This window comes from Epinephelus lanceolatus, chromosome 4 (genome assembly GCF_041903045.1).
Source record: "Epinephelus lanceolatus isolate andai-2023 chromosome 4, ASM4190304v1, whole genome shotgun sequence".
Taxonomy (NCBI): domain Eukaryota; kingdom Metazoa; phylum Chordata; class Actinopteri; order Perciformes; family Serranidae; genus Epinephelus; species Epinephelus lanceolatus.
Window position 1 is genome coordinate 31113596 of NC_135737.1, and position 27343 is coordinate 31140938.

General features: G+C 42.1%; 1 protein-coding gene and 1 non-coding gene across 2 annotated transcripts in view; both read right to left on the minus strand.

The window, feature by feature from the left end:
- Positions 1-4202: 4202 nt before the first annotated feature.
- arhgef17 (Rho guanine nucleotide exchange factor (GEF) 17) overlaps positions 4203-27343 on the minus strand; it is an 83800-nt gene continuing 60659 nt past the window's right edge. The window contains exons 2-24 of the mRNA XM_033632322.2: positions 21645-21722; positions 17943-18125; positions 12054-12170; positions 10969-11061; positions 10683-10859; positions 10477-10527; positions 10189-10298; positions 9934-10019; positions 8897-9015; positions 8503-8710; positions 8227-8300; positions 8022-8105; positions 7804-7907; positions 7602-7717; positions 7340-7459; positions 6984-7251; positions 6757-6843; positions 6425-6492; positions 6034-6182; positions 5768-5942; positions 5538-5633; positions 5120-5302; positions 4203-5019 (exon numbers count right to left, since the gene is read on the minus strand). Coding sequence (XP_033488213.1) covers positions 4811-5019; positions 5120-5302; positions 5538-5633; positions 5768-5942; positions 6034-6182; positions 6425-6492; positions 6757-6843; positions 6984-7251; positions 7340-7459; positions 7602-7717; positions 7804-7907; positions 8022-8105; positions 8227-8300; positions 8503-8710; positions 8897-9015; positions 9934-10019; positions 10189-10298; positions 10477-10527; positions 10683-10859; positions 10969-11061; positions 12054-12170; positions 17943-18125; positions 21645-21722 — 2955 coding nt within the window. The 3' untranslated portion in view covers positions 4203-4810. The remainder of the gene's footprint in view (positions 5020-5119; positions 5303-5537; positions 5634-5767; positions 5943-6033; positions 6183-6424; positions 6493-6756; positions 6844-6983; positions 7252-7339; positions 7460-7601; positions 7718-7803; positions 7908-8021; positions 8106-8226; positions 8301-8502; positions 8711-8896; positions 9016-9933; positions 10020-10188; positions 10299-10476; positions 10528-10682; positions 10860-10968; positions 11062-12053; positions 12171-17942; positions 18126-21644; positions 21723-27343) is intronic.
- On the minus strand, positions 15382-15454 carry trnam-cau (transfer RNA methionine (anticodon CAU)). Its single transcript has one exon. It is a non-coding gene; the product is annotated as a tRNA-Met (tRNA).

Genomic DNA, 27343 nt, shown 5'->3' on the forward strand with positions numbered 1-27343 from the left:
ACAACTTTTCTTTTCTCATTATTTTGCTTAGAAACTTTTATAATTAACTAAACAAATTATCAAAATTGTTGCTGATCCATTTTCTGTTGATTGTCTGATTGATTGACACAATATTATTCTGGTTATGAAGGTGTTTTGGGGCAGTTAATTCTCCAGGTTACCCACGTGCAGTTTGTAAAAAACACACCTTGTTTTGAAGTACAGTGAATTTACAGCACATAATTTCTATTTTGAAGTACCGTTTCCTGTTTTAGAGTGAGCGACTAACAGACAGCCATTTGACAGAGACAGCAAACCAGCTCAACAACATGGCCAAACACATGTATGATGCTGAATTTATTAAACAATGTGGACCTTGAACTGATGACTACCGAGAAATCTTGGCTGGACCACTTAGTAACCTCTGTTCTGAGTATCCAGGATATGGATAACCTGGTTTCAGAATCCCAGATAACAGCCCTCAACCCAGTTTTCAGAAACCCAAATAGGTTACCAGTGCTATTGTATGGCATGTATACTTTGACACCTGATCTATGTTTCTGTTATGTTGAGTTACCCAGCAAATAAAATCATTTAAATAAGTCACCAGTTAAAGAAAGAACAGGCACAAACTGGCACCAGTGAACTGATTTAATTACAAAGAGGAACCCACAGTGACATAACGAGAACAGCTACATACAGGAAGTAACTCTGATAGACTGTAACCATGACAACTGAAACCAGAGCCAGAGATACACAAAGTTGCGACCAGGTTGTTTTCCTTCCTGTAGACGTCCGATTGTAACAAGGCAAACGGAGCTAGCGTCGCTACCAGTGAAAACATCAATGCCAACACTCGTCAACTTGCCATCGTTTCTCATCTTGTCTTCTTTACGAAAGATCTAAGACAGTTATAATTTAAACGTCACTGACAGCGCATGCCAGAGAGGTGGAGGGGGGGAAAAATACAAACAAAAACAAACCTTACACAAATATATAAAAATATGCCATTAGATTCATATCAACAATTGAGGACCGTGGGTGCACTATTTACAGAAAAAAAGGCAATATATACCAGTATTTACAACAATAAAGACTTCTTTCACATACGGGCATGAGGAGGTTACTTACAAGTTTGCTGAGAGTTACAGTTACGATAGGATGAGTTTGAAGTGATGGTGAAAAATAAGTGTAAATGTTCTGCTTCATTCTCTCAATCCTGGTCAATTTAGCATCAAGTTTTACTTCATATCTACGAGGCGGCGTGTTTGTGTGCCTAAATGATACTGCTAAAAATAGGATTATTCAGTCGCTAATACTAATGTACCACCAAAGAAACGTAAAAGTTTACTCTTAAGGCATCTTTTTGATTTTAAATACAATCTACTAACTCTTGACTCCAACCACGGCAGCGGTTTCAGCCCAGGATAGTAAGTAGGCTAAGTGGCAACCCACCATCGAGGGGCTGTGATCTTTTTTTTTTTGGCTGCCCAGCTCACAGTTTTAAAACGCTGCTCCAAGAGCGCTGGTACCAGCAGAGAAAGCACACAGATGTTCCTCTAAACACATCAAACTTTTCACTGTTTCACTAACTCCATTCTGCAGGGAGCTCTCCTTTGCTCTACAGTCAGCATAGATATACAGCATTTTCATGGGTGACTTAGCAGCTGTTGGCACTGAGAACACAAAATCAACTTTGTTGTGAATCATACAGAACATAAAAAACATATAATATTTGCTGCTATAACATCAGAGGACATTAAAGGAAAAACTGAACACTCGAAATACTCTTATTCACTTTGCTTAAAGTTAGCCCAGAGGAGAGGACTGACATTACTCTCACGTCTGTAGCCTATTGTAAATATTGAACTATAACCAGCAGCCAGTTAGCTTAGCTTAGTTTAGTTTAGCACAAAGACTGAAAAATGCAAACAACTAGAAAGGTAAAACAAACAAGCAGTGGCCCCCAGAAGTCCTTGAAGGAGTTCTAGGGTTCACCAGAAAAAAAGTGGAATAGTTTAATTTTTACTATTTATTTCACTGTAGAAGTGGGCCCAATGGAGTAAGAGTCGTAAGAGTGACTCCACCATAGTTGACAGCCATAAAATTCTTGTCATAATCACATCTAACAGCCAAAATCTTTTTAGATTGAGGTCCCTGAGGTCTGAAAGTTGGTTGGTGACAGCGAAAAAGGTTGAGGACCGCTGGCTTTGTGGCATTTAGGGACATTTTTCTGTACCTTTAGAACCAGGTTACCTGTTTTCCCTTGTTTCCAGGCTTCATGCTAAGCTAAGCTAACTGGCTGCTGGCTGTAGTTTCATACGGACATAACAGTGGTGTCAGTCTTTTCACCTAACTTTTGACAAAATGCTGAATAAACGCAATTCACGAAATGTGGAATTAGTCCTGTAACATTTGCTAACATTCCTCTGCTGTATTCTCCACATGCTAACGCAAGCTAGCTGTAACTTTGCCTCAACTGTGGGGTGGAAATCACAAACAAGCTCCTTTTTATTCTATTTAAGAGAGCACACACACACACACACACACACACACACAGGCCTTCACACTCACAGAGGCAACAAGCTCACTAGCTAGTTAGCAGCTATCACAATAACCACTAATCCTCTTAGCCGTTAGCTGCTCTCGCAGTGGAAGAGTTAACCTAATGTGAGTGTGTTCGGTGAGTTGCAGTGAAAGCTGACGTGAAGGGCCCAGATGGCTGGCAAAGTGCAGTGCGGTTTTCTGGGCTTGGAGGGATCAAAGACAATCGCTGCTTAACCCCCAAAGCCTGAGGCTAACGTGTGAGTGTGTGCAAGGGCAAGTCAGTGTTACCCTTGACTTCCCTCAGACATCTGCCGTTGTGCCAGGGAGAGGTGACTTTTTACGCTGTGTGTGTATGTGTGTGTTAAATGGCTTAACTTTTAGCCTTCTGAAGGCACGTGCAGGTGCTCAGCATTTGTCCTTCTGACCTATTCTGTATCTTGGGTACTCTCTCGTCTCACAGACAAACCACATGCATCTTCTTCTCTAACCATCAATAGTTGAATCAGTGTTTATGCATTAGGGGTGTAACAATACATGTTGGTGCTGTATTTCCTGTGACACAGAATGCCACTATACCCCCCCAAAAATTCAAATATTAGGCAAATCTTTGCATTCGCCACACAAACAGGTGACAGGGTGATTCTCTGAGCTGCGTTCAGGGACGATGTAAAGGGAATTTCGGGATTGTTTTTCTTCGTCTTTTGGCTGATAGATGAGTGGAGATGTTTTGCCAAGACCTTCACCTTTCTGGATTTATTTCTCCAAATTTATGTAATCATACAGCCCTGAAACAAGAACCCTGTATTGTGTATCGTACCACACCACAAGTGGACTGTGTCGTTACACCCCTGCTGTGTATCTCAATCTGCCCGGACCAAACTATTCCCCTTTATCTCTTCTGCTAATCAAGCCAGGGCCTCTTTGTTCTTCAACTCAAAAACAAAAATGTGAAAGCTACATCTTCTATAAATTAAGTGCTGTAAAAGAAGGCGCTAAAATCAAAACCATAAATACTGTACATAACTATCATTATCTGCTACCACAGCCTGGCATCGTGGAAGTCAGTTAACATCGGCTCCTGATTTCCGTTAAACAAACTGACAGTTCATGGCAAAGGAAATCTTATCAGATCCTGTAATGTCTAACACATACAAGGCTTTGGCATAGTCACGTCAAGGAGGAATGTCTCCAATGCACTTCTTTCTCTACTCCAGTAGCGGGCATCATCTACGTTCATGTCATCTTAAACTGACGGCAAAAATTAAATAAGAAAAATCAGATACAAAGTGATTATCTGCGGAAAACATGCATTTATGTTTTTCACAAATGTCTAACGATTCAGTGAGTGAAGGCTGTGCATTAATGTGTGTGACTGTGTGCATGTGTCTTGTTAGATACCCTTGCCACATATTGCACTTTAATGCTATTCACTTTCTCTCTGCAGGAGAAAAGATGATTTTAGCGGTCTCTCATCTAGAAGCAATGATCATGGAGTGGATTTATTACAACCCGGCTGTCCAGACGACAAGGATACCTTTGTCTTTCACTCCTTTAAAAGCTCACAGACGTCAACAGAACCTCTCTTCTAGCTGCGGAAATGAGCGCAAATTCAGAATATCCACCAAACTACAGTCTGTGGTGGTACTTTTTACTTAGTTTCCATTCATATATTCTTACATGACATTTACCTCTGACCACCAGGAGGCATTTTGTCTGCAGTTCATGCTAAGATGAAGTGACGATGGAGTAAAGGGTTGATGTCCGAGTCCAGAAAAACAGAGAAAATGTCAAAGTACATGCTTGACTTGAATGTCCTCTTTTCAACATCCTGTGCAACGACAGAGTCCAAGTCCTCTTCTGTCTTTCACTCCTTCACTCATCAATCTAAGCATTCATCCATGTATGAAAGCTTCATTTCCCCTTCTCCATCCTCTTCTGTCTCCTTCAATAAAGACTCGAGTTTAAAGAGGCTTTTCTAGACAATACTCGCAGATGCCGAAAAAACGAAAATACACACGCACGGACAGCACTCAGTGAGGAACAACGCACACCATCAGAAACATTAACACAAGAAAACTGTCTTTGAAGTGATCATATTCATTAGTAAGCCCAGGAGGAAGTCGACAGCCATATTATGCACATAGAGACTGGTGGACTGAGCATAAGACCAAAACAACACCAAAAAGTGAGGAGTCCGATGGGGGGGGCAGGGGGTCAGGAGCTTGTGCGCTGTTCTCAGCTAGAGGGAGGTTAGGGCAGGTTGTTCAAATCGGGGTCGACTGTCTCAGACCTTCCAAAGCAAAAGATGGTTGGTACTGTCATCCCGTCCAACTGTTTCACTGCTATTGGTCAGTCTGAAGTCTTCATAGCCGTCGCCGCCGGAAATGACTAGATGGTTGGTTTTAGACGGGATGTGGGCAGAGGCTCTGCGACGCGCGGAGTCACGCCTTTGGAGGTTCTTGTCAACTGTGCTGCCGCTCTGGGACTGGTTGCCTAGAAGGTAGGGATTAAAAGTCAAAAGAGGGCAGTGAAAGTGAAAGTTTTTCTGCTGCGGATGTGGACAAAGCTGCACAAAAAACACCCTTCAAACTACCTGTGGAGTCAGCTGTCATAGGAGGGAAGTTCATGTCGAACCCTTCCGGTAGCTCGATTGATGTCAGGAACCGAACGTGGCCCGTATGTCCGTGAGCCGAGCCCATTGGCACCAGGGGAGATTTTAGTGTCCCAGCACTAGTTCCTGAGCTCACCGCTGGGATCACCAGTGTAAGGACAACCCCTGAAGAAGAACACCATCTTAAAATGTGCTTTCTTTTTTAATCTGACGAATAATGATTGATGTAAAATTCCAAAATTCTACCACTGAAAAAAACACTAAATATTACGTATAGCATCTGACTTTGTTCCCAAACATTTGAACTGCGAATTCTCAAGTAATAATTAAGAGAAATAAAAATTGTAATTCAGTTTAATTGTCAGGTATTTTTAGACTTTGGCTAAAAAGTGTGTTTTACCTGCACTGGTGCCGATCCACAGCAGATCCTTACACGCCAGCAATGCCGTGATTCTCAAACAGGCAGCCTTGTGCTGTCTGATGATCGCATCTGCACCTGAATGGAAAAAAAGAGGGGATTGAAATAAAAAATTCCTGCATATGAGCTGCCGCCCAGTATAAAATAATATGCATACACATTTATGTCACTCTAAAAACCTGTTTCTGATCATAAATCTTCTGTGTATTTACCTGCAAGCATCTTATGCACAGCAGGCGCCACATCCACCTCTGTCAGGCTCTCTAAGGTCTGAGCGTGATACAGTTTAACCTGCGCACTGCCCTGCAACGCCAACCACACACCCTGACCGTACGCCACCATGCAAGTCACACACCGACTGCTGTCTGTGCCCACCTGGAACCAGTGCTGAGAGGGAGAGAAGAGGTATCACATAAAACGCCTGATCTGTCTGCCACATCATTTATTCACCTGTACATATATACATCCATCCACTTACCTCTTGTACCAGTGTAGTTGTGTTGATAATAAGGACTCTGTTCTGTGAGCCGCACCAAAGCTTTCCTCCCACAGGAACCATTTTGGTGACAGGGCTACTGGGTGTGCCCAAAACTAACGTCTGAGAAGACTGAGGGTCCCAGAAACTACCTGCAGATTGAGATTAAGGGGGTGTTGTATGTTTAATGTTTAAGTCATGTGGGTGGAAGCAGCAGGATCATTTTTGAAACAGGTAACATCATTTCAGCACTCTGAATGGGTGCAGACTAGCATGGCTGTGTGGAGCACATTGATCAAAATGTTGCAGCGCAGAAAGAAAAAAGCTTCAGCTACCACAGAAACTAAATCAGAAGGAGCCATAAACAACCCAATTCACTTCACATGCCTCTTACCTGCTTCTCTCTGGTAAACAATCACCTCTCCATTGGCCAAGGACACAAACACTTTGTTGTCCAAATACCTGAATGAAGAAGAAGAAAAGCAGGGGTTTCCAAATGAAAGGGAGAAAATTACGCTCGACATGAAAATATACATGTAGCAGAAACAGTAAAGTTGAGACGGAGGCCTACAGGAGACAAACCTGACAGTGCATTTAAACCCAGCTGCATCAAATGGCTTTCCATCCCGTCTCTATCACTCATCATTTCTAATTGTCTCATACAGCATAAATTACAGTATCATTATTCATTTTAAAGCCAAAGCCATGGAAAAGAAATAAACTCACAGTATACAGAGGATGGAAGCTGAGTGTTGCATCTTCATGCTGTTCTTACGGTTACGGATGTTGTCTGAGGACTGGTACACGTGGATGCTGACAGAAACAGAAGCAATACAGGAGATGAGGTGATTAAATCAATGCACCAACAAGCACAGTTTGTTGTTTTGTCCAAGCTTTTATTTGTACTGAAGGTGTACTGAAAGTGTCTGCCTGTGTGTGTGCCCATCACCCACCATCCATCCTCTGTACCCAGCCACACTGAGCTCTGGTAGGCCTCTGGGTCAATGCTAAGCAGGTCCTCCAGGCTCGCCCTGGTAAATGAGCCCCGGGAGGAGCGGCGCATGGCGCGGCCATCCATGGGGCTCTCTGTGTGGGCGCGACTTCCGCCGCCAACCCCTAGCATCCCCGGAGCTCCGTAGGAACTTGCCACCGGGAACTCCTGCTCCTCCTCACTGCTGGTGGTCTCTGTAACCATGTCCTTGGAGCCTGGACCCTCGTCATCTTAAGAGGGGGTGTATATGAGAGAGAGTATGAATCTATAGAGTGTATACAGGAAGTTTGTGTGACTGGAGTGTTTTCTTTTACTCACTGCCATAGCTGGATGATATGGTGGAGTGACTGGCCTGACTCTGTAGAGTGGAGGAAGGGCTGGGTGAATCCTCGTCATCGGTGTCATCGCTGTCAAATGGAACAAGCTCTGCCCCAGGTCCTGGAAACAATCAGTTGATCAGTTAAAATAGCTGTATAACAGAAAACTTTAGTACAAACAGAACAAAGGATTGTACTATAGCAGCTGACAGTTAACACGAGCTGTTGTTGCTTGACGTGCTGTAAAATCTTCATTGACCAACCTGTTGGCTGCTCCGTCAGCTCCAGAGATGAATGAGAGATGGATATATGGAGCTGCTGCTGGGTGTGACCAGGTGCTCCAGTGGAAGTGGCCAGGGTGGGCTCTGACCCACGCTCCCTTTGAGGTGAAGAGATTGGTTAATAGTGCGGAAAATAAATGAAGAGAGAATGTGTGTTTTGGTGGATGGGGGGGATGATACTGACCTTCCCTTCAGTCCTGGCACCGCAGCAATGCATATGATCCTCGCTGAGCAGACAGCAATACAGGCCTCAACTGTGGGCTCATCCTTGATGTTCAACAGACACACCTGGAGAGAGAAAACATCATCATCGCATTAGTCAAACTACAAGTCAATTTTTCTCCCCCAGAAAGCATGTGGAATAAAGTGATCGCCTCTGCTGATTGGTTCATAAATTCTCACCTGCCCCACGTATCCATCGCTGTTACACACCCACACCTCACAGCCACTGTCAGGACAGCTGTGGCTGGGAGAGGCACACGAAAACTGGAGACAAACAACAATGAATGAATGAACATGGCTTTTGTACATCTGTAAAGAGAGCATGTCTACATAAATCATCTGTATACACACAGATTATACGTTAATTATTCACTGCTGCTCTCACCTGCATTCCGCTTCGTGTCTTCATTATAGGAATGGCCTTCAGAAACTCTGGGTCCCACTGGTCCTTATTCATTGCTAAACACAATGACACTGACAATTAGAGCCACTGAAATAAAGTAGCTCTAGGGCTAATGAATCCTAGTCACAATCATTAACGATAATATAACACTCATATCTAAATTCTAATTATTTAAACACATTCTTGTCTGAAGAAGTCTGAGAAAACTGTATCTAACAAGCTACAGTGCAGTAAATAACGTTTAGCTTTTTCACTGACCCAGCTTCTTCTTGGCGTCTTCAAAGGCCTGTTCAAAGTTGGAGCGAGTGTCGGGGGAGGTAAACTCAAAGACGAAGCTGCTCTCTGCGGAGGCAGTGGTGAACTCCAGCTTTGTGGGAAGAAAGGTCATACTGAAGGCCAGAGACTGCTTCTCTGACAGCTCCCTGTGCACCGACGCCATTAGATCCTTTATTACCTCATCAAGGGACTGAGAGAGGCGGAAACAACAAGAGAAAGACCAAATTCATTAGATGTTTTAACACATCGTAGACAGTAATATTAAACAAAGACAGATAGAAAGAGAGGAGGAGGGAGGGCGAAGACAAAACAAGACATGACAGTGCAGTTAAACATGTGGCTGCTTTTTGCATGTGTGTGCGTTGGTGCACATTACCTGGTGTGGGAAGCTGAGGGTCTCAGAGAGTTTGCTGATCTGACCCAGAGTGCTGAGATCCTCGTCTAATCGACTGATCATCTTTTGGATGCTCTCTTTGTTTGTTGCCTGAGTGGAGCCTGAAGCAGATGTTATCCATTAAATCATTTATAAACTAAACTGCATCACAAGAAACTAGAATTACCGCTTTGCCCTTATATGCCTCTGCAAACCAGTCAAGTTGTAGCTACAGTTTACATCCATGTCTGTCCAGACTCATATGCAGCCATGACAGCTGATGATGGATATAAATGTCATCACTTCATCATTGAATTCTATTAGTATTTGTGTGAAATCTTGACATTATCAGCAAATGAATTCTTGAGTTATGGCCAAAAACAAGTTCTGTGAGGTCACAGTGATGTTTGACCATCAAATTCTAATCAATTCAAGTCCAAATGGAGGTTTGTGCCAAAATTAAGGAAATTTCCTTGAGGTGTCCCTGAGATATCACATTCATAAGAATGAAATGGATGTAAGGTCACAGTTACCTTAACCTTTAACCACTAAAATCTATTGATTTTATAGGTGAGTCTGAATGGATGTTAGTGCCAAATTTAGAGAAAATCCCTCAAGGCATTTTTAAGATATTGCTTTGTGTCAAATTCCTTAAGGTGCTCTTGAGGTATTTTGTTCATGAATGGGACATACCGACGGACGCACAAACTATAAGCATAATGCCTCTGTCCATGACTATCACCGAAATGGAGGCATAAAAACTGTAATATCTCGCTTCAATATTGATGAATCAGGCAACAGTGTGGCTGCCTGATAGGTAACATTTTAAGAGAACAGCTTTATCTCAAAATGTGTCTTTATTCTTTGTTTTTGCAGACAAAATAAATTGATAAGACACGTCGTTTTGCCGCTAGTGATTCACAGGATTACACAGTCATGAGCCTCATTCATCTCTAGCAAAACTTAAAACCACAGGATGTCGGTTGCCTGTGTGTTTCCTGCCACCAGCAGCAGTGTGTGATCTAAAGATGGAGCCTTACTTTTCACAACCTCCACCTCCTCCAGGGGAAGCTTCCACAGGAACTTATATTTACTGGAAGTATCAATCACACTCGCAGCAGAGTATCTGAGAGGGAGAGAGGAGCAGAAAAAGGGTGGCAAAAGAGAGAAGTGATGGAGAGTTTTGTCAAGCATTGTAGAAAACACAGCCTGAAAACACCAGGGGGCAGTGCGGTTTGGAAACTATCTTAGTGTGTGTGTGTGTGTGTGTGTGTGTGTGTGTGTGTGTCGCTCACAGGCTCATGGAGCTGCGTCTTAAGGAGCCAGACTTCCTCTTGAGAGTGGTGCAGATGATCAGATCACTGAAGAGGAAGAGAGAACGGTCTTTCTTTCCACCAACTGTCTTCTGCAGGGAGTGAAAGGAGAGAGGAAGAGCTCAGAAAGTCTCTGGGTCATCCATATAACCATAAAAGTTTAAATACATAATTATATAAGGGTTTGCTTAAATCATATCTATTACGTTTACATATTTTACATACCTTGCTATGCTACAAACGTTTGTCATATCAAAAAGTACTTCTTACCGCCTCCATGACCATTTCCTGTCTCAAGAACTTCCTCTGGGGGTTCAGAATCTAACATAAACACACATATGCAGAGAGATGTGATCATCACTTCATACCATAAATATAACTCTTGAATAATCTACAACGAAAGCAGCCCTTAAGTTAAAAAGGCAAACATCAGCTATAAACAGAGGTATATCTTCACAGTATAAAGTATATCTCACATGTTCTACTCCCTCTATGTGTGCCTCGATCTCTTGGATGACCCTCGTCTCCCTCTCTGCCTCCTCAGCGGAGCGACGGCCCTTATTGATCTTCTCAGCCAATCTCTTGATGTCCCTCTGGGCGTCCAGTAAGTACGGGTGGTCCGGGTGATCCTCTGGGGTGTGCTTGAGCAGGTCCTTGAGCAAAGCAACACAACTAAATTAATCTCCCTTTACATGACTAAACACAGGATGAAGCTACTTGCAGTACACAGAAAGTTGGCAGTAACGTTTTGAGATAATTCACCTTCACCAGCAGCTCATATCGAGGAATCCTCTGGACCGGTTTAATCATCAGATCACCCAGAGCCTGCTTCTCCTTGTTCTCACGCATGTTTTGCTGAAGGAGGGAAGGAAGATGGAGACAAAGCATGGATGTAAGAGAGGGTGAGAACATTATCTCTAAAGTAAGCTCAGTGTTGCACTTCACAACTGCGCCACAAGATGGTGCAGTGGTTCCACTGTCAAAACCCACTCTGGCATGAAGCTCTCAGTGGTTGAAAACTGAGAATAGGACGAGGACATGACAGGTTTCTGTGGTGCCTGATTACATTTTTGCATCAGAGCTCTTGTTTGTGCAGCCAACTGGTGCTGTTTTCCCCATACATTTATATCTGGTGGCACACCGCAGCTTCGGAGTGGTCTACCAAATTTAACTGGACATATTGCTAAAATATCTCAGGGTTTGTAAGTCGGATTAACTGGTTGAATTGGTTTAAAAAGATGGTTTGTAGAAGATTTCGCAGGCAATAATTTGTCCTTAGTTGCAGTTCCAGCAAAAAGAGTGACCCAGAGAGATGAGGCTAGATTTACTGAGTGAGAAAATCAGTTTCAGTGGTTTCTGGCATTGTGAGAACATTTTGGATCCTCCAGATCTGCTGAGTAGACAACAATCCCTCACAACAATCTGATATAGAAATGAGAATATTAGAATTTTAAGCCTGAATTTTAATGACAGATAGATGCTATCCACTTTGATCAAGAGTGTTAAATCTTTTTAGAAACAATCATGACTTAACACACAACTCTCAATTAATCAACTGTATCCTGAAGTCCTATAGCTGTAGGGCAAGAACAATCAAGTGTCTCTTTCAAGTACAAAAAACTCGCGGGAATACCGGCATGGACAAACAGCAGGAACAAGACAGGAAGCACACACGCACATTAACATATACACAAACCTTACATTGACAAAGTACTGTTCAGGCTCTAAAAGCTCTTTCCTCCAGACTAGGGACATTTTTCTCGACCTGTTTCTACTTTTCCAAAGAAACACATAAGAGCAGCTGCTAAGACAAAACAGGGCATCCTGTGACTCAGTCCAACACTCACCTCCAGAAACTTGTGAAACGCTGGCTTGGCCTCCTTGGCAATCCTCACAGCATCTTTGGCGTTGAGAAAGTTGTCGATGTACGCGGAATACATATTAGCAAGAGCCTCTTTGGAGAACTGGGGAAAAGAGGGAGAAGAAGAAGACGACGACATTTAAGTTACCATGTTCTGACTTTTTCATGACACCAGCATGTTCAACATTAAGCTGATGACATACTTTTTTTGTAGCAAGTAGAGATCAGTGCAGTTTTATTTCGCCCATAGTTCAAACCACAGCTCAGTTAGAAAAACTAAGGTCATCACTGTGGAATAATGACTTTATTTAATTTTGAGAGATATTTTAAGTAAAGAAGAACATTGACAGAAAATAGAGGGCAGTAGCTCAGTCTGTGGGGACTTGGCTTGGGAACAGAAAGGTTGCCAATCTTAGTCCCTGTAGAGACCAAGTTTGGAGTGCGGACTGGCCGCTAGAGAGGTGCCAGTTCCCTCCTGGACACTGCCAAGGTACCTGTGAGCAAGACACCGAACACATTAGCTGCTCCAGGGCAGCCTCCCTCGTTTAATGTGTGAGACATGTGTATAAAAGAGGTATACATGAAGACGTATATTTCAACTGTCAATCGCCTGACTGTGTGGATTGAAAAATATAGTAAACTGAATAAATCAACCACTGTTGATTGAACAAAATCATCATGCTATGACTTGGATATTCTTTCACTTTTTTTTTTTTACTTTACATGGATAATCAAAAAAACAAAACAAAAAACAACTATTTAAAAAAAATAGTAAAATAGTTGGCAGGCCACAAAAGCCCTTGACCCGACTCTTTAGAGAGGGGACAAGGAAGAAAGCGAGGAGAATCTTGGCAGATAGTTCCCATCCTCTCTTCAGCCAATTTGAGCTCTTGAGCTCCGGGAGGCGCTATAGAGTCCCTCTGGCAACTACAAATGTATTTAAGAAGTCCTTCATCCCAAGTGCACTCAGTATCCTTATCTCAACAAAGTGACTGATGAGTTTTAAACCACAGACAGACGACAAGCTGATGTAATGTGTTTTGCAATAACTTCATGTGACTATTTGTCTGCTTTTTACAATGTTGTCTTTTGTGTTTGCTGAGCCACAGACAAATTTCTACCCATAGTGAACAATAAAGATAATTCTACTCTATTATAGTCTACACTGTAGGATACACACTTACAGCTAATTGTAGGGGCTCAACAGCTAACGTTCAGTATATGTTGTGTTTATCACAGTGCAATTAAATCCTAATATCAGCAGAAGAGGGCTTTAATCAGACAGATCATCAGCGACGCCTTGGTGTAAGTGGATTTTCGCTTTGTCCTGCGTTAGAACAGAATAGATTTTACACTCCTTTAAACACACACGGGTGATTCACCCTGACCTGATTTCTTTTCTCAGGGCAGGGGACAGAGAGCGACTGAAAGCTAAAAAAAACGGCATAAATAAAGTGGAGGTACAAACAGATAGAGAGTGTTAACAGACATAAGGCACAATGTGTATTGAACGTCAGAGAGTAATTGGCTTTCTACCCTTTCTTAAAACAACCTGACCCTGCGTTTCTCCTTTCTCATCCATCTCCCAGTGTCCTGTCCTCTCAGTCTTGGAGGAACAGTAAGAGGACAGAGAAATAACATCTAAGGACAAAGTGAGGATTAGTCACAACGAGGAGCAGTCTTTCCCGATTTAGTACAAAAGATGAAACTTAATGTTCTTTTCCAGCAGCTCTTAAATATATTATTGACTGGTCTGCTCTTAACTTTAATTAAGAAAGTGTGAAACTGTCCTTCCTTCAAGGGGAAGATTATTATACAGTAGCTGCTACTAGACAACCCAAAAATAATGTAGGTAAGTTAATACATTGTTTTATGTTATACTTTTTAACCCTTTGATGTTTGCACTCTGAACAATGTCAAGGAAATACTGTATTTTAGGGTGCAATGTTGTTGGGTGTCTGATATATTGGACCTTGACAGTTTTTAGTTGCTGAAACATGTAAATCTATTTTTAGTGTCATTTATCTTTAATGTATTTCTAAATCATATTGTTTAATTAAAAAAAAAAGGTTTTTGTTTAGTAAGGTAAGGTAAAGCTTTCATATCCCCAAGGGGCAATATTGGAATACAGACAGTAGTCAAGAGTACAACAAAACAGACAGAATCCAGTACCACACACTGTCAGAGGTAAATCATGGACATTAGTGGTCACTGCTGGTTAAGATAGGCGATAGCAGACGGGACAAAGGACGATCTGTAACGCTTAGTGCTACATTTAGGGAGGCAAAACCTCCACCATGATGGAAGCTTCTGAAACTCAACATGGAGGGGTTGCTGAGAGACAATCGACCGAGCTTTAGAGGTGAACCTCTCTTCATATACAGTAGATGCTGTAGGTTATTAAAAGTAACACCGGTGATCTTGCAGCACAACTTATCTTGTTATTTTCTTTAAGGCTCAGATTACAAAATCACCAGACAATGTTAAAAGAAAGAACGGACTCAATAAAAGTAATAAAAGTAAACATACTCCTTATTTACTCTGCTCAATAAAAGCAGAGTAAATAAGGCGTATAGTTTTGTTGTTTGTGATGTTTTTATCTATGGTTTTAAGGTTTTATTTTCTTATGTAACTCCTGCCATCTGTACTCCATGTTGGTTGATTTGGATGGGCTCACCATAAGTTGCAGGATTTTATGAATGAATAAACTGAACACTCCACGCCTTTTAACATCCATAAAACACCAGTCTGATATGTTGCCAATAAACCAAATCAAATCCAAATTACTTTAACTTTCTAAATGCTATGTATTAACTAGAACAATATACAGTCTGCATCGATGTGTGAAGATCATGTACATATTTTTTAAAGTGTGCAATCCAAATGCATATCAGCAGTCTAAAACTGCTAAACCCTCACAAATAATGCTGCAAAAAATATCTCAGACTTGGGCTGCAGACTCTGGATAAAAAACATTATAGTCAAGATATGACACAAATGTACTTATAAAATACAGTTGGCCTCCTTTAGGGTGCTTGAGGAGATAAAAATAGATTCCATACTGTATATCTATTTAGGAGAGAGGGAAGTGGCTGCTCTTGAAATTATTTTTATAACAGGGCACACAAAGAGCAGAAAGAGAGGAGAGATTTATGATTTTAGTACCGATTCACTGCTGTCCAATACTTCTGTTCTAATGTCTTATACACATTTCCCTTTACTGCTGTTAATGAGTCAAAGCTGACACTTCTGACAAACCATAAATCTGCTGAAACATCTGCCACTATGACAGCACACATCTGAGCAAAATATTCTGCCCCGTGTGAGGCTCGAACTCACGACCTTCAGATTATGAGACTGACGCGCTGCCTACTGCGCCAACGAGGCCTGAAGCAATGTGCAACTGCTGCAGCTTTAAGAGCTGCAGCGGACGGAAAGGGAGGGGGAGTGCTGAGGGAGGTCTGGTGTGAGCAGTGAGGGATCTGCAGCAGCTTCAGTGAAGCAGAGACAACCCTCTCTCTTATGTTTTTCTACCTCAACTCTTTAAAGGGAAACCCTAAGGTAGCAACATGTAACATTAAACAGTTCATATAATGAATCTGTGAATTTATCTTTGCAGGTGTTAAGTGATATAAAGCTGAGTAATTTTAATTTTTCTGGTGCAGCAACTTTTCCTCAGCCGTCTTTATCTGCTTAATTCAGTCAGCGCTTTCCAACATTTCCCACATTGTCCTTGTGTGACACTTTGTGTCTCCACTGAGCGTTTGTGAAATGGTTTCATTCAAGCTGTGAGCTGCTGAGAGGGATAACAATAGCATTAACATAGCAAGAGAATGAGGGGTTTTTCCCACTCGATAAAAAACAAAAGCTGTAGCCACACTGCATTCTGGTCTGTCAGTCTGTCTATGAAGAAACTGGAACATGTGCTTCGTCTATACTTCATCTATGACTTTATGTAGATAAGAAGTTCTTCACTCTTTTATTCTCAAAGACTGAAACCTGACATTTAGCCCAACGCAATGTTCTTCAGAATCTAGGTTGAGAGCCACGCTCGGGTCATGGGAAATTTTAAATGGGTCGACAAGGGGTCACCGGGAAAACAAAATATTAAACTAGTGCTGCCAACTATAGACTGTCTCTTGATAAAAACAGCTTCCCCTCAGTCCTCTCTGCCGTCAGTAATGCCTTTAAAAACATTGTATTCATTCATGCTCTGCAGAAAAAATAAATTAACTGCAGTGTTGGGGGAACTATATTAAAACTACCACCTACTTTACAATGAAAAGTAACTTCACCACATCTTAACTGCTCTCAAAAACCTTTTGCCTGTCAAAGTAAGACTAATTTTTACAAGCAGTTCAGCTACATCCATTGTTAAAAAAATTTGGTGCTCTTCAAGAACAGGGCAAATAGCCACATAAAGATAAAAACAACAACTAGCCAGCTCACTCAGTGTAAAAGTCCATGGTACAGGCAGGCAGTCCAAAAACACATCTGAGTCTCTCTGACTGTAGTTGAAAATCCTTTATTGATTCATAGATAAACCGACACGTTGTGGCTTGAGAGTCTTCATCAGGGTGTAAAATGCACTGGAAACAAGTGTGCAATTTTAAAACTAATGTAGAGGTCATGTGAGGTCTAAAGAGTAAAGTGTAGGTGTATTTGGTTTAGGGACTAGGGCAGCCTGAGGATGAGTTTTAAGGTGAGGATAGAGAGCAACGGTTGTGGTGGAACCAGGAAATTCATAATACTTGATCGCAGACACCTTGGTTGCAAATAGGAAGTGATTTTACTCAAATATCAGGTGACTGTACAAAAACCAAATGACCCAAAGTGCTTAACTACTAAAGAAGCTACTGAGATTTGAATGTACTTAACCAGTGCTAATTGTAGTTTAACTAGTAATTGAACTACTTTCCAACACTGTTTATATGTCATGTCTGTACAAGTTGCTTTACTGTTGCACCACAGTGGATCAGATGAGTTCATGACAAATTCATAGAAAAGTTTTGGAATTAACCTTCAAAATAAAGAAAATCTGTTTTATAATAGAAATTGCAACTGCATTTGAATATTGACTTTTTTTTAAATCAGGAAAAACCACAGTTTTACAGAGCTGAATAACAGTCTGCTATCAGACCTTATTGGGTTTTCTGTCCTTATCTTATCTTGCAGGGATAATAAAGACAAATATACAGTCAAACAGTAAAACTGTGCCAGAGAAGCAAAGTACACTGCATCCTTTGAACACAATGAGTTGAACTTTTAGGTAGGCTAAATATCTGTTCATTAGCTACTGTTGATTCTAGCTTGAGGATGTACCACAAATAATAACACAAGGTTTAGGATACCCCAGGACTTTCACACACGCGACCAGTCTTATTGCTTCAAAAACAGCTGCTATTAAGAGAAGACTGCTACTGTCTCATGCTCACACCCTCCATGTGACATGTCACAAGCTAACAATGCTAGCACCTGCTGAATACATTTCTGCAGCACAAAGAAGAGATCAATCACTATGAAAACTCTACGCTAAAGTAACTGGGTCACAGTTGGCTTTCCACAGTAACATGCTCTCTTAAACTTCATGTAACCAAGAAACCCAGTTTCCATAATCGGTGTTGGGGGCTAGAGAAATCTGATTTCCAGGTTTCTGATTGGCTTTTTTAAATGTACTCATGTGCATGATTAAAGATTTACATCAGGGAAAGGAGAGATCATTACATGTCAGACTAAAACTGCGCCTCTGGAAGTGTAAAACAGTTGGTTTCCATCTCTGAAAATTCGACTAGTAAAATTCAAACCCACAAGAATGAATACATGAATTATTTCTGTTATCATTAAAGAGGAGAGGAAACTCGTCATCTCTACTTACAGATTGGATGAGGAGGTGTCCGACAGTCTGCCTGTCGTGCCATTGGCCGACACAGCTGGCGACTTGCTCCAGGAAGTGCTCATGGTGCTCCAGGATTTCCGGGATCTGGTAAAACATCTCGTCCACCAGCAGAGGGTCCACTATGGAGCCGCTGTCCGGCTGTTTGAGAGGACGCATGTAGCCCTGAGGGGACAAGACCAGCAGTGAGTTACAGACCATTCTAAATCATTGAAATATGCACAAGGTTTGCTAAAACGTCCTCCAGCTGTGGGGCAATCTGTTGGACAGGTTATTGTTATTGCTCCTTTAATATTGGCTAAAACGATTATTATCAGTGATAATATAATATGATATACTTATAACTTTTTACTTAAGTCTCAAGGTAACTTCGAACAATAAAATCAGCTCTTGTAGATTCAGCAGTAAGGTTTTCAGCAGTGTCCTAACAAGCCCGGGTCTGACACACTGCTTCACCCACAGTGATCCATTAAAGCTGAGAGAAATGCAGAGATTTAATTCATTGTCTAAAATGGACTGAGACAGATGTGACCCCGAGGCTCCAGAAGCTGTTAAGTCCAGTCAGCTGTGCGTGGCTCGCTGCCTGACTTCATGACACATTTGACAAATGTAATGACAAATCTAATCTGCTGGTTAAAACATTTGTATTGAAGAAATATGGGGAAAAGGATGTGAGATATTGTCAAAGCAGTGGTGATTCAGTTCCTTCAATTCATTTTTCTTGGAAATAAGAGTCATAAGAGCTCAGCGTCTGCTTGGAAGTGCTAACTTAATCTTGAAGCGTTCAACAAGCTTCTCCTTAGATGACGATGTTGTAGCTCATCTTGAAATCTGCAGTGCAGGTAGGTTGGAAGTTATGTGTGTGTTGTGTTTTCAGTGTCAGCTTGTATTAGTTGGTCACTAACCATTTATTGCTGCTCATTAGTGAAGGTATTGTATAGTCGTGTTATTTTCCAGAACACAATGAGGAGCGTGACAGGTCAAGAAGCTTACGAAGAAAGTGGAAGATGAGCAGTTACTATCTCTGGACGAGTCGAAAAAAGGTGTCATATACACACACAGCTGACACTTAAGCTGTGTTTCATTCCCACAATGTTTACGTACGATTTATCTGGGTTACATATGAAATCCACATGTCGCTCATACACACATGAACTAACTTCACCGATCAGCCAAAACATTGAAACCACTGACAGGTGAAGTGAACAGCATTGATCATCTTGTTACAGTGCAATGTTCTATTACGGAAACCTTGGGGCTCTGACATTCCTGTGGTTGCCACCTGACATGCTCCCCCTGCCTAAACACCAGTGCAGACCATGTACATCTATGGGATGTACTGGTACCCCACCTCACAACCCATAGGACTCAAAAGATCTGAAGCTAACGCCCTGGTGCCAGACACCAAAGGACACCCTCCAGAGGTCATGTGTCCATGCCTTGACAGGTAAGAGCCAAGTCCGGTCCAAGGAGCAGCCGTCATGGATCGGGGGTACCTCTGGGGTACCAGAACGGCCCTCAAATGTTTGATCAGGTTGGGATCTGAGGTATTTGGAGGCCAGGTCGACATCTTGAACTATCTGTCCCATTCCAAAGCAGTTTTTGTGGCGTGTTGGGGGGCACTGCCATCGACAACTGTTGTTGCCATGAGGGGGTATATTTTGTCTGCGATGATGTTCGGGTGGGTGGAGCGTGTCAAGTAGCATCTACATGAATGCCAGGACCAAAGGTTTCACAACAGAACATTGCACTCTAACAAGATGATCAATGTCATTGGCTGCAAATTTGTGTTTCCCAGGATAGCGAAGGAACGACCCAACCTACATTCCTTTGATTGGCTACTACTTGTTGCCTTTGTTGGTTGGGTTGTTTAGATTTAGGCTAAATGAGTAGGATTGATTAGGATAAGAATGTCAGGGTAAGGCAATAAGAGGTGGAGAAAGGCAGAGTAGGATGGGTCATGCCTACACTATCCTAGGAAACGCAAATTCCTGAGGAGTCACTAGCCCCTTTTACACTGCCAGATTTTCCGTAAATGTTGGGCCATTTTGCTGGCAAGCTGCGAGCGTTTAGACACACAGAGCCAGACTGGCGAGTTGATCCGAGGTGCCCAATTTTCCGCCTCGTAGGGTAGACATATTGGCGGAACCCTTTTAGTTTAAACAGACCGAGGCGGCCTTCCGCAACGGGAGGGGCTGTTGATGACTTGTGGGAGGAGCTGTTGATGACGCCGCATGTGCGACCCACTGGTGGTGGATAAACAAGAAACAGCTGACAGCAGGAATTAGCACGCAGCTAGTAGCAAGAGGGAAACACAAACCTGACAGACACTGTAAAGATGAGCAACTGAGGAGACAAGGAATTGCGTGCCCTCCTTGCCCTCGCAAACGAAGAGGCCATTAACTGTCAGATGACGGGGACGGTGAAGAACGGGCCGGCTTACGTGAGAATCGCCGAAGGACCGACCAGCCATGGCTTCCCTCCCACGTCACTGTTTACTTCACACGCTGAGCTACACGTTTTGTTACTTGTTCACGCCCCCCATTGCCCTGAAAAAGGCACATTCTGTATAAACAAAAGTAGGTAGGCAGCATTTTGCTGCACTCCCCGATTTTGTTTTTATACTGCCAATGCTGAAAAAAGACTGATTGGGCTTTCCTGCAAATTTGCACAACTCCCATCTAAAAAGGGCTGGTGATGATCACAGAATGAGTGGGTATGACACTGAGCACCTTTCACAAACATGTAGGCATGTGATCTATTGTTATTAATTCTTTGTCACACGAGGTATCTGGTCCTTCGTCTGCTGACTAAGCTGTGAAACAAAAACTAAAAACCTCTATTCACAGGAAACTGCCAGAGTCCCCCCCAAAAAAAGAAACTGCAAAGAGTCAGATTTCAACTTTGGACCGCGCTGCTGTAGAGCTGTCTCAGCTGAACCACATCTGACACCCTCCTTCAGGGATCTGCACTCTCACTGCAGTCACCGTGGTAACACTTACTTTCCCTGTGTCGCCATGGGAACACAGCGCAGGATTATTCACTTTGTGGCCACACACAGAAATGCATGCATAGGGAGAATTACAGAGAAGTCGGCGTGCGCAAGGGGCGTGCGTGCACAATCACACAGATGTTTCACACAGATGTATGCGATCACGCACATACACACTGTTCGCCCACACACAGCCAGCGGTGACAGGTTATACAACAGGTAGGGAGAGTGAGGAGTGTGTGTGTGTGTGTATGTGTGTGTGTATGTGATAGACAAAGAGAAAGACAGAGAGAGCGAAGCAGCTAAGATTTGGGGTAAAGGTTAGTTAGCTGCTTGAAGAGATACGTGTAGGATATAGATGAGTGTGTATGGGTGTGCATGGGTGTGCATGTGTGTGCGTGGGCAGATAATGCTGATGACAGTGAGACGTGATGGGGTTAGCAGATTACCCTGACAGACTGAATGACTATAAGTGGATTACGTAACACCTTTGTTACCTACATTTGTTATTCACGTCCTCAGCAATCTGTGAATCCACAATAGCATTTGCTTGTGTCTCTGTGTGTGCATGTGTTTGATGGCAACGCATGAATAAGGCAGCATGTGTCCTCCAACGAGCAGTACTTTCTTATTAAACCAGAGGTGCAAGAATATCTGAGGTGAACTGTGTGGAGTTGGGTTTTGTGTGTTACCTGAATGAGACTGCGTAGTGACTCCACATATGACTGCTCTGTGTCCAAGAGGGTCATCATCACATGTTTCCTCATGTCCTGTAAAAACAGAAGAAGGTCAATCGTTACTGCATTTAGCACCCAAGCACACAAACACCGACATGCCTGTATCTCAAATATAATTCAATATAATAAAAAATGTTAATGAGTCTTGATATGGACCCACAGTTTGGAATAAAGTAAATTGGAATACCCTTTTTTGTATTACACATGTTTTCTGCCATTTTGTTCTTGCTTTAACCGACTTTAACCGTGCAAACGGTGTGGAAACCTTCCACGTTTATAAGACACAAGGACAGAAATGAAACACTTAACAACACTCCTACAGCTCATATGTCCAGCATGAATACACACAGACTCGACCTTTGTGCCATGCTAAAGGAGGGCGACCTTGTTATGCTCCGTTGGAATGCTGAACATTGTAAGTTGCAGGGTTAAATAGCTGCAGCCTTGATTCCCTGATTCTGTTGAAAGGGTTATTCACCGATTTTCAACCTGCTTTGCATCAAAACAATGTGGTAAAATTCTCTTCATCTAACCAGTAACTGGATATCTCTCCTCACACCCTGCTGAAACTCCGACATAATTTACATCATCTGGCGCAGTATCGCTGGCTCTCGGGCTGTTGCTGGAACTACAGGCTGTACTTCTGCATTTTAATATTGCCTCTACCACCCATGCTGCCACCGCAGACACAAAAGATCAAACTTAGCAGTGTGGATCAAATATGCATCGCGATTATGTAACAATACTGCATATTTCTCACCTAAAATATTTTAAGAAACATATTTTAGTGCCGTGTTTAGCTCTAATCGTGAGAGTTTGTGAACAGGAAGTTGGCGTCATACTGTGTCCTGCACAGTAAAAATGGAGGCCGAAAAAATGAGATCACAGTGTAAAACTAAGCATCTCAAATCAAATATAAACCAAGATTCTGCTACGGAGTTGCGCATTTTTCACCACAATTGTTTTTCAGAAACATGTTTTTGCTTACTGTTTCACTATAAGAGAACGAGATCGTTTCTTGCCAGCCAACTGCCATTGTTTCAAACGGACATGTTCGGATTACGTCACCCAACAGCGGGAGCGTTTATTGGTCTGGTGCGGCGCAGTGCGTTCTGGTAGGTGTAGGTTTCCTCCTTGTTTCCTCTGTTTCTGTAGCACCAGTTTCAAAAGTATGTGTGTCTTTCTGCTGGAGAGATGTCTAAGTTTAACTAAAAGGCCATCTTTCCAACGATGAAATACTCCTCTAATAATGTGTCTTACAACTGCTGTATTAGGCAGCATGAAAGCAAAATGGAAAATAACTTAATAACTTAAAAGAGAGTGGATAGATGCGTCAAAAAACCTTGAGGCAGACTCAGACAAACAAGTCAACCTGGATTCGGGCACGTACTGAACATGCACACACGCACACACAAATGCTCTCTTCTATTACAGCTTTTTTTCACTGCAGGAACTTTTCCTGGAACTCAGGAACTCTACGTGTATTTGGACAGGAAGTGACCCTGTTCAGACTGACCCCGAGGCAGTCTCTATTCCTGAGGTATGTCTTTCTTCAAATAAAGACTATAAGAGAGTGGAATGGAGTATGAGCGAGCAGGAGAAACATCACTGAAACATCACTGAAATTGGTTGTATTTTAATTGCTGATGCTACGATGAAAAATTACTTAAAAACACTCAGCACTTCTTTTGTATTTTGCAGACAGACCTTTTGCCTTTCTGGCATTTTTAATCTCCCACTTCTACCTCTGCATGTGTCCTTTCCAGAGCACAAAGAACATCATGACCACAGTGCTCTCGCTGTATGCAATTCAGTTTTAACACCTTCATCCTTCATCTTCATCTTCATGAACCTAGAGAAGCAAAGGAAACACAGAGTACTCCTGACTCTGTTCCCTCTGCCTCAAGTTCCTGGACTGTTTGATTGAAGTGTTAGATCCTAAATGTCAATGTGCTACATCCTAAAAATCATAAGGAGGGAGGCAAAGACACAGAGCTGCAAAGATGTCGCGGTTGTTGCATATTCATAGCCAATACACACACACAAACACACACAGGGACCGGATTAGAGGTCACTGAGGCCAGGAAGTCCACAGAGGCAAAACATGACTCAGTTGTTCACTATAACAATGACTCATGATTTACGGATGCAAGTGAATGAGCTGCTCCGACACACAGTGGACAAAAAAAAAACCAGACAGAGTGACAGCAACGAGACAACAAATTAATATATATAGTTTTTACTACTGCAACAAATAAAGACGTGTTTAGTTCATGTTATATTTTACTTTTCTGCACTGTCAGATGAAGCAAAGCCTTCTCCCAAAAATGTTATGGCGATAATTAAAAGGTTTACGCTCCAAAGGTGCAACTTCATCCCTCTTTTCTGTGATGAAGTCCGTCCTATGACTCGAAACAGACTGTATATATGACAGAGAGAAAGAGGCGGGAGAATAAAAGGGGAGTATAAGGATCATGGAACAAGTCAGACATATTATCTCAGGGGTCTCAGGGGAGATTCCCAAAATATTCTGGCACCAAACATGACTTATATATATCAAATGGAGCCACAGGCGCAACCCTATGGTGCATACACTCTATGACCACAATGTCTCTCTCTCTGTCTTTCAAACACACACACACACACACACACACACACACACACACACACACACACACACACACACAGAGGCCACAAAAACACACAGGAGGATTTTTTTCCTTCTCCTGTTTCTCTTTGCCAGCAGCACTGTGCCCTATAAATAACCATAACAATAACTTCCCAGAAAGGCCATGTTTAGTGTTTGGCATCTGAAGGGTTCCCAGGGGCACTGTGGGGTACCACCGGAGGGTGAAAGGTGGTGTGTGAATGGCAGAGTGTGTGTGTGTGTGTGTGTGTGTGTGTGTGTGTGTGTGTGAGAGAGAGAGAGACAGAGAGTGCAGGAAAGTGATTGTGAGTGGAAAATCTGTCTTCTGCAATGAGAGGGAAAAGCGTTATTGTTTTGTCTTTTTTTATAGTGAATGTTAGGTTGACATTTACTTGCCTCCAGTGACTCATCTCTTTTGGCAAATAATTTTTCTTAAGCTCAACACTGTTGCTTCACAGAGCAAGGGATTCAGTCCAAGCCTACTGAGATATAAACACAAACACAATGGAGTGGAAGGAATAAATACAGGGCTGAACATGGCTAAAGAGGGAAACATCCATCTATACTCCCCAATTACCCTCCGAATAGGGACACTCGTCTATTCAGAATACATCTCGGTCCAGTCCCCTCATACAGTGAGCAACAGATCTGCCAAAGTGTCCTGAGTCCCAGCTTCTCAAGTGTTGTTTAACTGGACTTTTATCGACAGGAAATCATGATTTAGTTGCTGATCTTTCTGGGTAAATGTCACACCTGCAACTCTAAAAAGACTGACTTGAAACCCAGCTTTCATCTTGCTGTTGAACTCCAAATGTATTAAATAGAAATTAAACTTAATTTATGATGATCACATTGATGAATGTGACTCTCACGCCCTCTTGCTGATGAATCATTATTTTGACGTCAGCCTGACAAAAGACGAATAAAATCAAAATCGACTGCTTTCTTTACAGACAAATAAGCACACAGACGGACGGATGGACACACACAGACACACACACACACACACACACACACACACACACACCCTGTAGGAGTCTGTTCAGTTTATAATGATGGGAACAGGAAGACAGAGGAATAATGCATGAACGTGTGCGACACAATGAAGTAAAACAAGAGGGGAAATGTCCCTGAAGACAGGAATGTTCCTCTGTTCTGTGCTGTGGTCGTCTTTATTAGATTACACACACACACACACACACACACACACCAGAACATGGTGAAATTATGCTAGGAATGCTAGTTTCATTTTGCTAGCAAGGGTTGCCATAGTAACCTCAGCTGAGAGTCAAGACACTCTCAGTCCAGTCTGAGCCGAGCGTCGGACCAGAGAGTTCAACTGGATCCAGTGTAATAAAACAACACTTACATACTGTGAAGGGCCGTCCACACCAATCATAACTAATAACTATAACCATAAATCTATCATTTCATCATTCTAGCTCATGACAATGGCGAACAACATCTTTGGGATCACTTTGAAAGTGATTTGATGAATGGAAAGACACAAAAGAAACACTGACAGCCAATCACAGTCTGTCTGAATCTACAGGGCATCACATTTTTTACAGAATGTTGCCATTTGCTAGTGTGGATGCTCAAATTGTTAAAATTATGCTATAATAGGGCTGCACAATATCTTGTTTTTTTTTTATCATTGTCAGGGTCTCAACTTGTGTGATAAACACGTTGCAAAGACTGATACTGCAGTCAGTGCCTTTTGTGTTCAGTTCAGTGTTCAACAAACAATGCTGGAAATAACTTCCTTTATTTTTTTAAGTCAACAAGCAATTTGTTGTATTTTAGCAGCAGAAGGGGGCAGAACTGAGTACACTTTATTATCCGTTTATTGCAAAGTAATATTACGATCTTCAGCAATGTCAGTGCTCATATTGTGCAGCTCTGTGTTATAGTTATCATCTTTGGTCTCAACAGCCCTTAAGTGTGATGCTGTGATGACACAGGATGAGTCACTGTTTGCTGTTTCATTGTTCTCCCCTGTCCAGCTCAGGAGTCTGTGCTTGGAGAGCAACTCCAGCCTGGTCGTGTTATTTTAATTCTTGAAGTCAACCAAGATAATTCATTGCTATTTGTTACAGCTTGGGTCTTACTTTGGTGTCTGCAAGACAGGGCAAGAAATCAGCTGTCAGATGATCAGAGAGACTGTAATCTAGTCAAAATATTGGTTGTTAACATGGCAAAATATTGCCTGATTATCTAAACCACTTTAATTGGAGGTAAAATTTTAAGTGCAAAAGTGAGTGCGCCCAATTCAATGCACAAAAAAGCTGTGTGTGCTAGCAACTGCTTTAAGAACTGTAGGGTAAAGATAAACCAGGAGGTCAGTCTGCAAACTGTGATGGATGTTTACAACGGACAGTTTGGGTAACAGTTTTATTGTTCACTGCAGTTTGTTTCTTTCAAATCAGCTTGGATAACCCAGCAGTTTGTTAAAAACATGTATGATTATCATTATCAGGTGTATTTTAGTGACATCACTATGATCTCAGATCTTATCAGTCACTTTAGTAAGTACAATTCTACTATAAATGAGAAAGATGATTGATAAAGCTTAAAAAGTAAGGGCTGGGAAGTCATAAACTGGAATTATCTGTAAGAGAAATCTTGAGAGAGGAGGTGGAAGTGAATGAAGCTGACACGGATGTGACTTAAGTGTAACGAGCACAAGCTCAGGTGTAACTAATGACATTAACGATGGCTACATTTCACCTCAGTGTCCCAATTAGCCATAAAACTGAAACAGCTTCATGAAATTCAGTCATTATTAACGTCAGAAATGACACCTGTGCTTTTCTGTGATTTATAGGAAAGCTTTTCAGCAGTGAAAAAAAGGCATCTTCATCCAGATCTGAAGACTGTCGGCCCTGACACCTGAACCTGTCTGAAAATTCATCAAGCACAGGGCCGATGAACACTGGCTATGTGAGTGTAGCTCTGCCAAGAAGAGTTCTTTAGGATTAAAAGAGCATCTGCTTCAGTTCCCCTG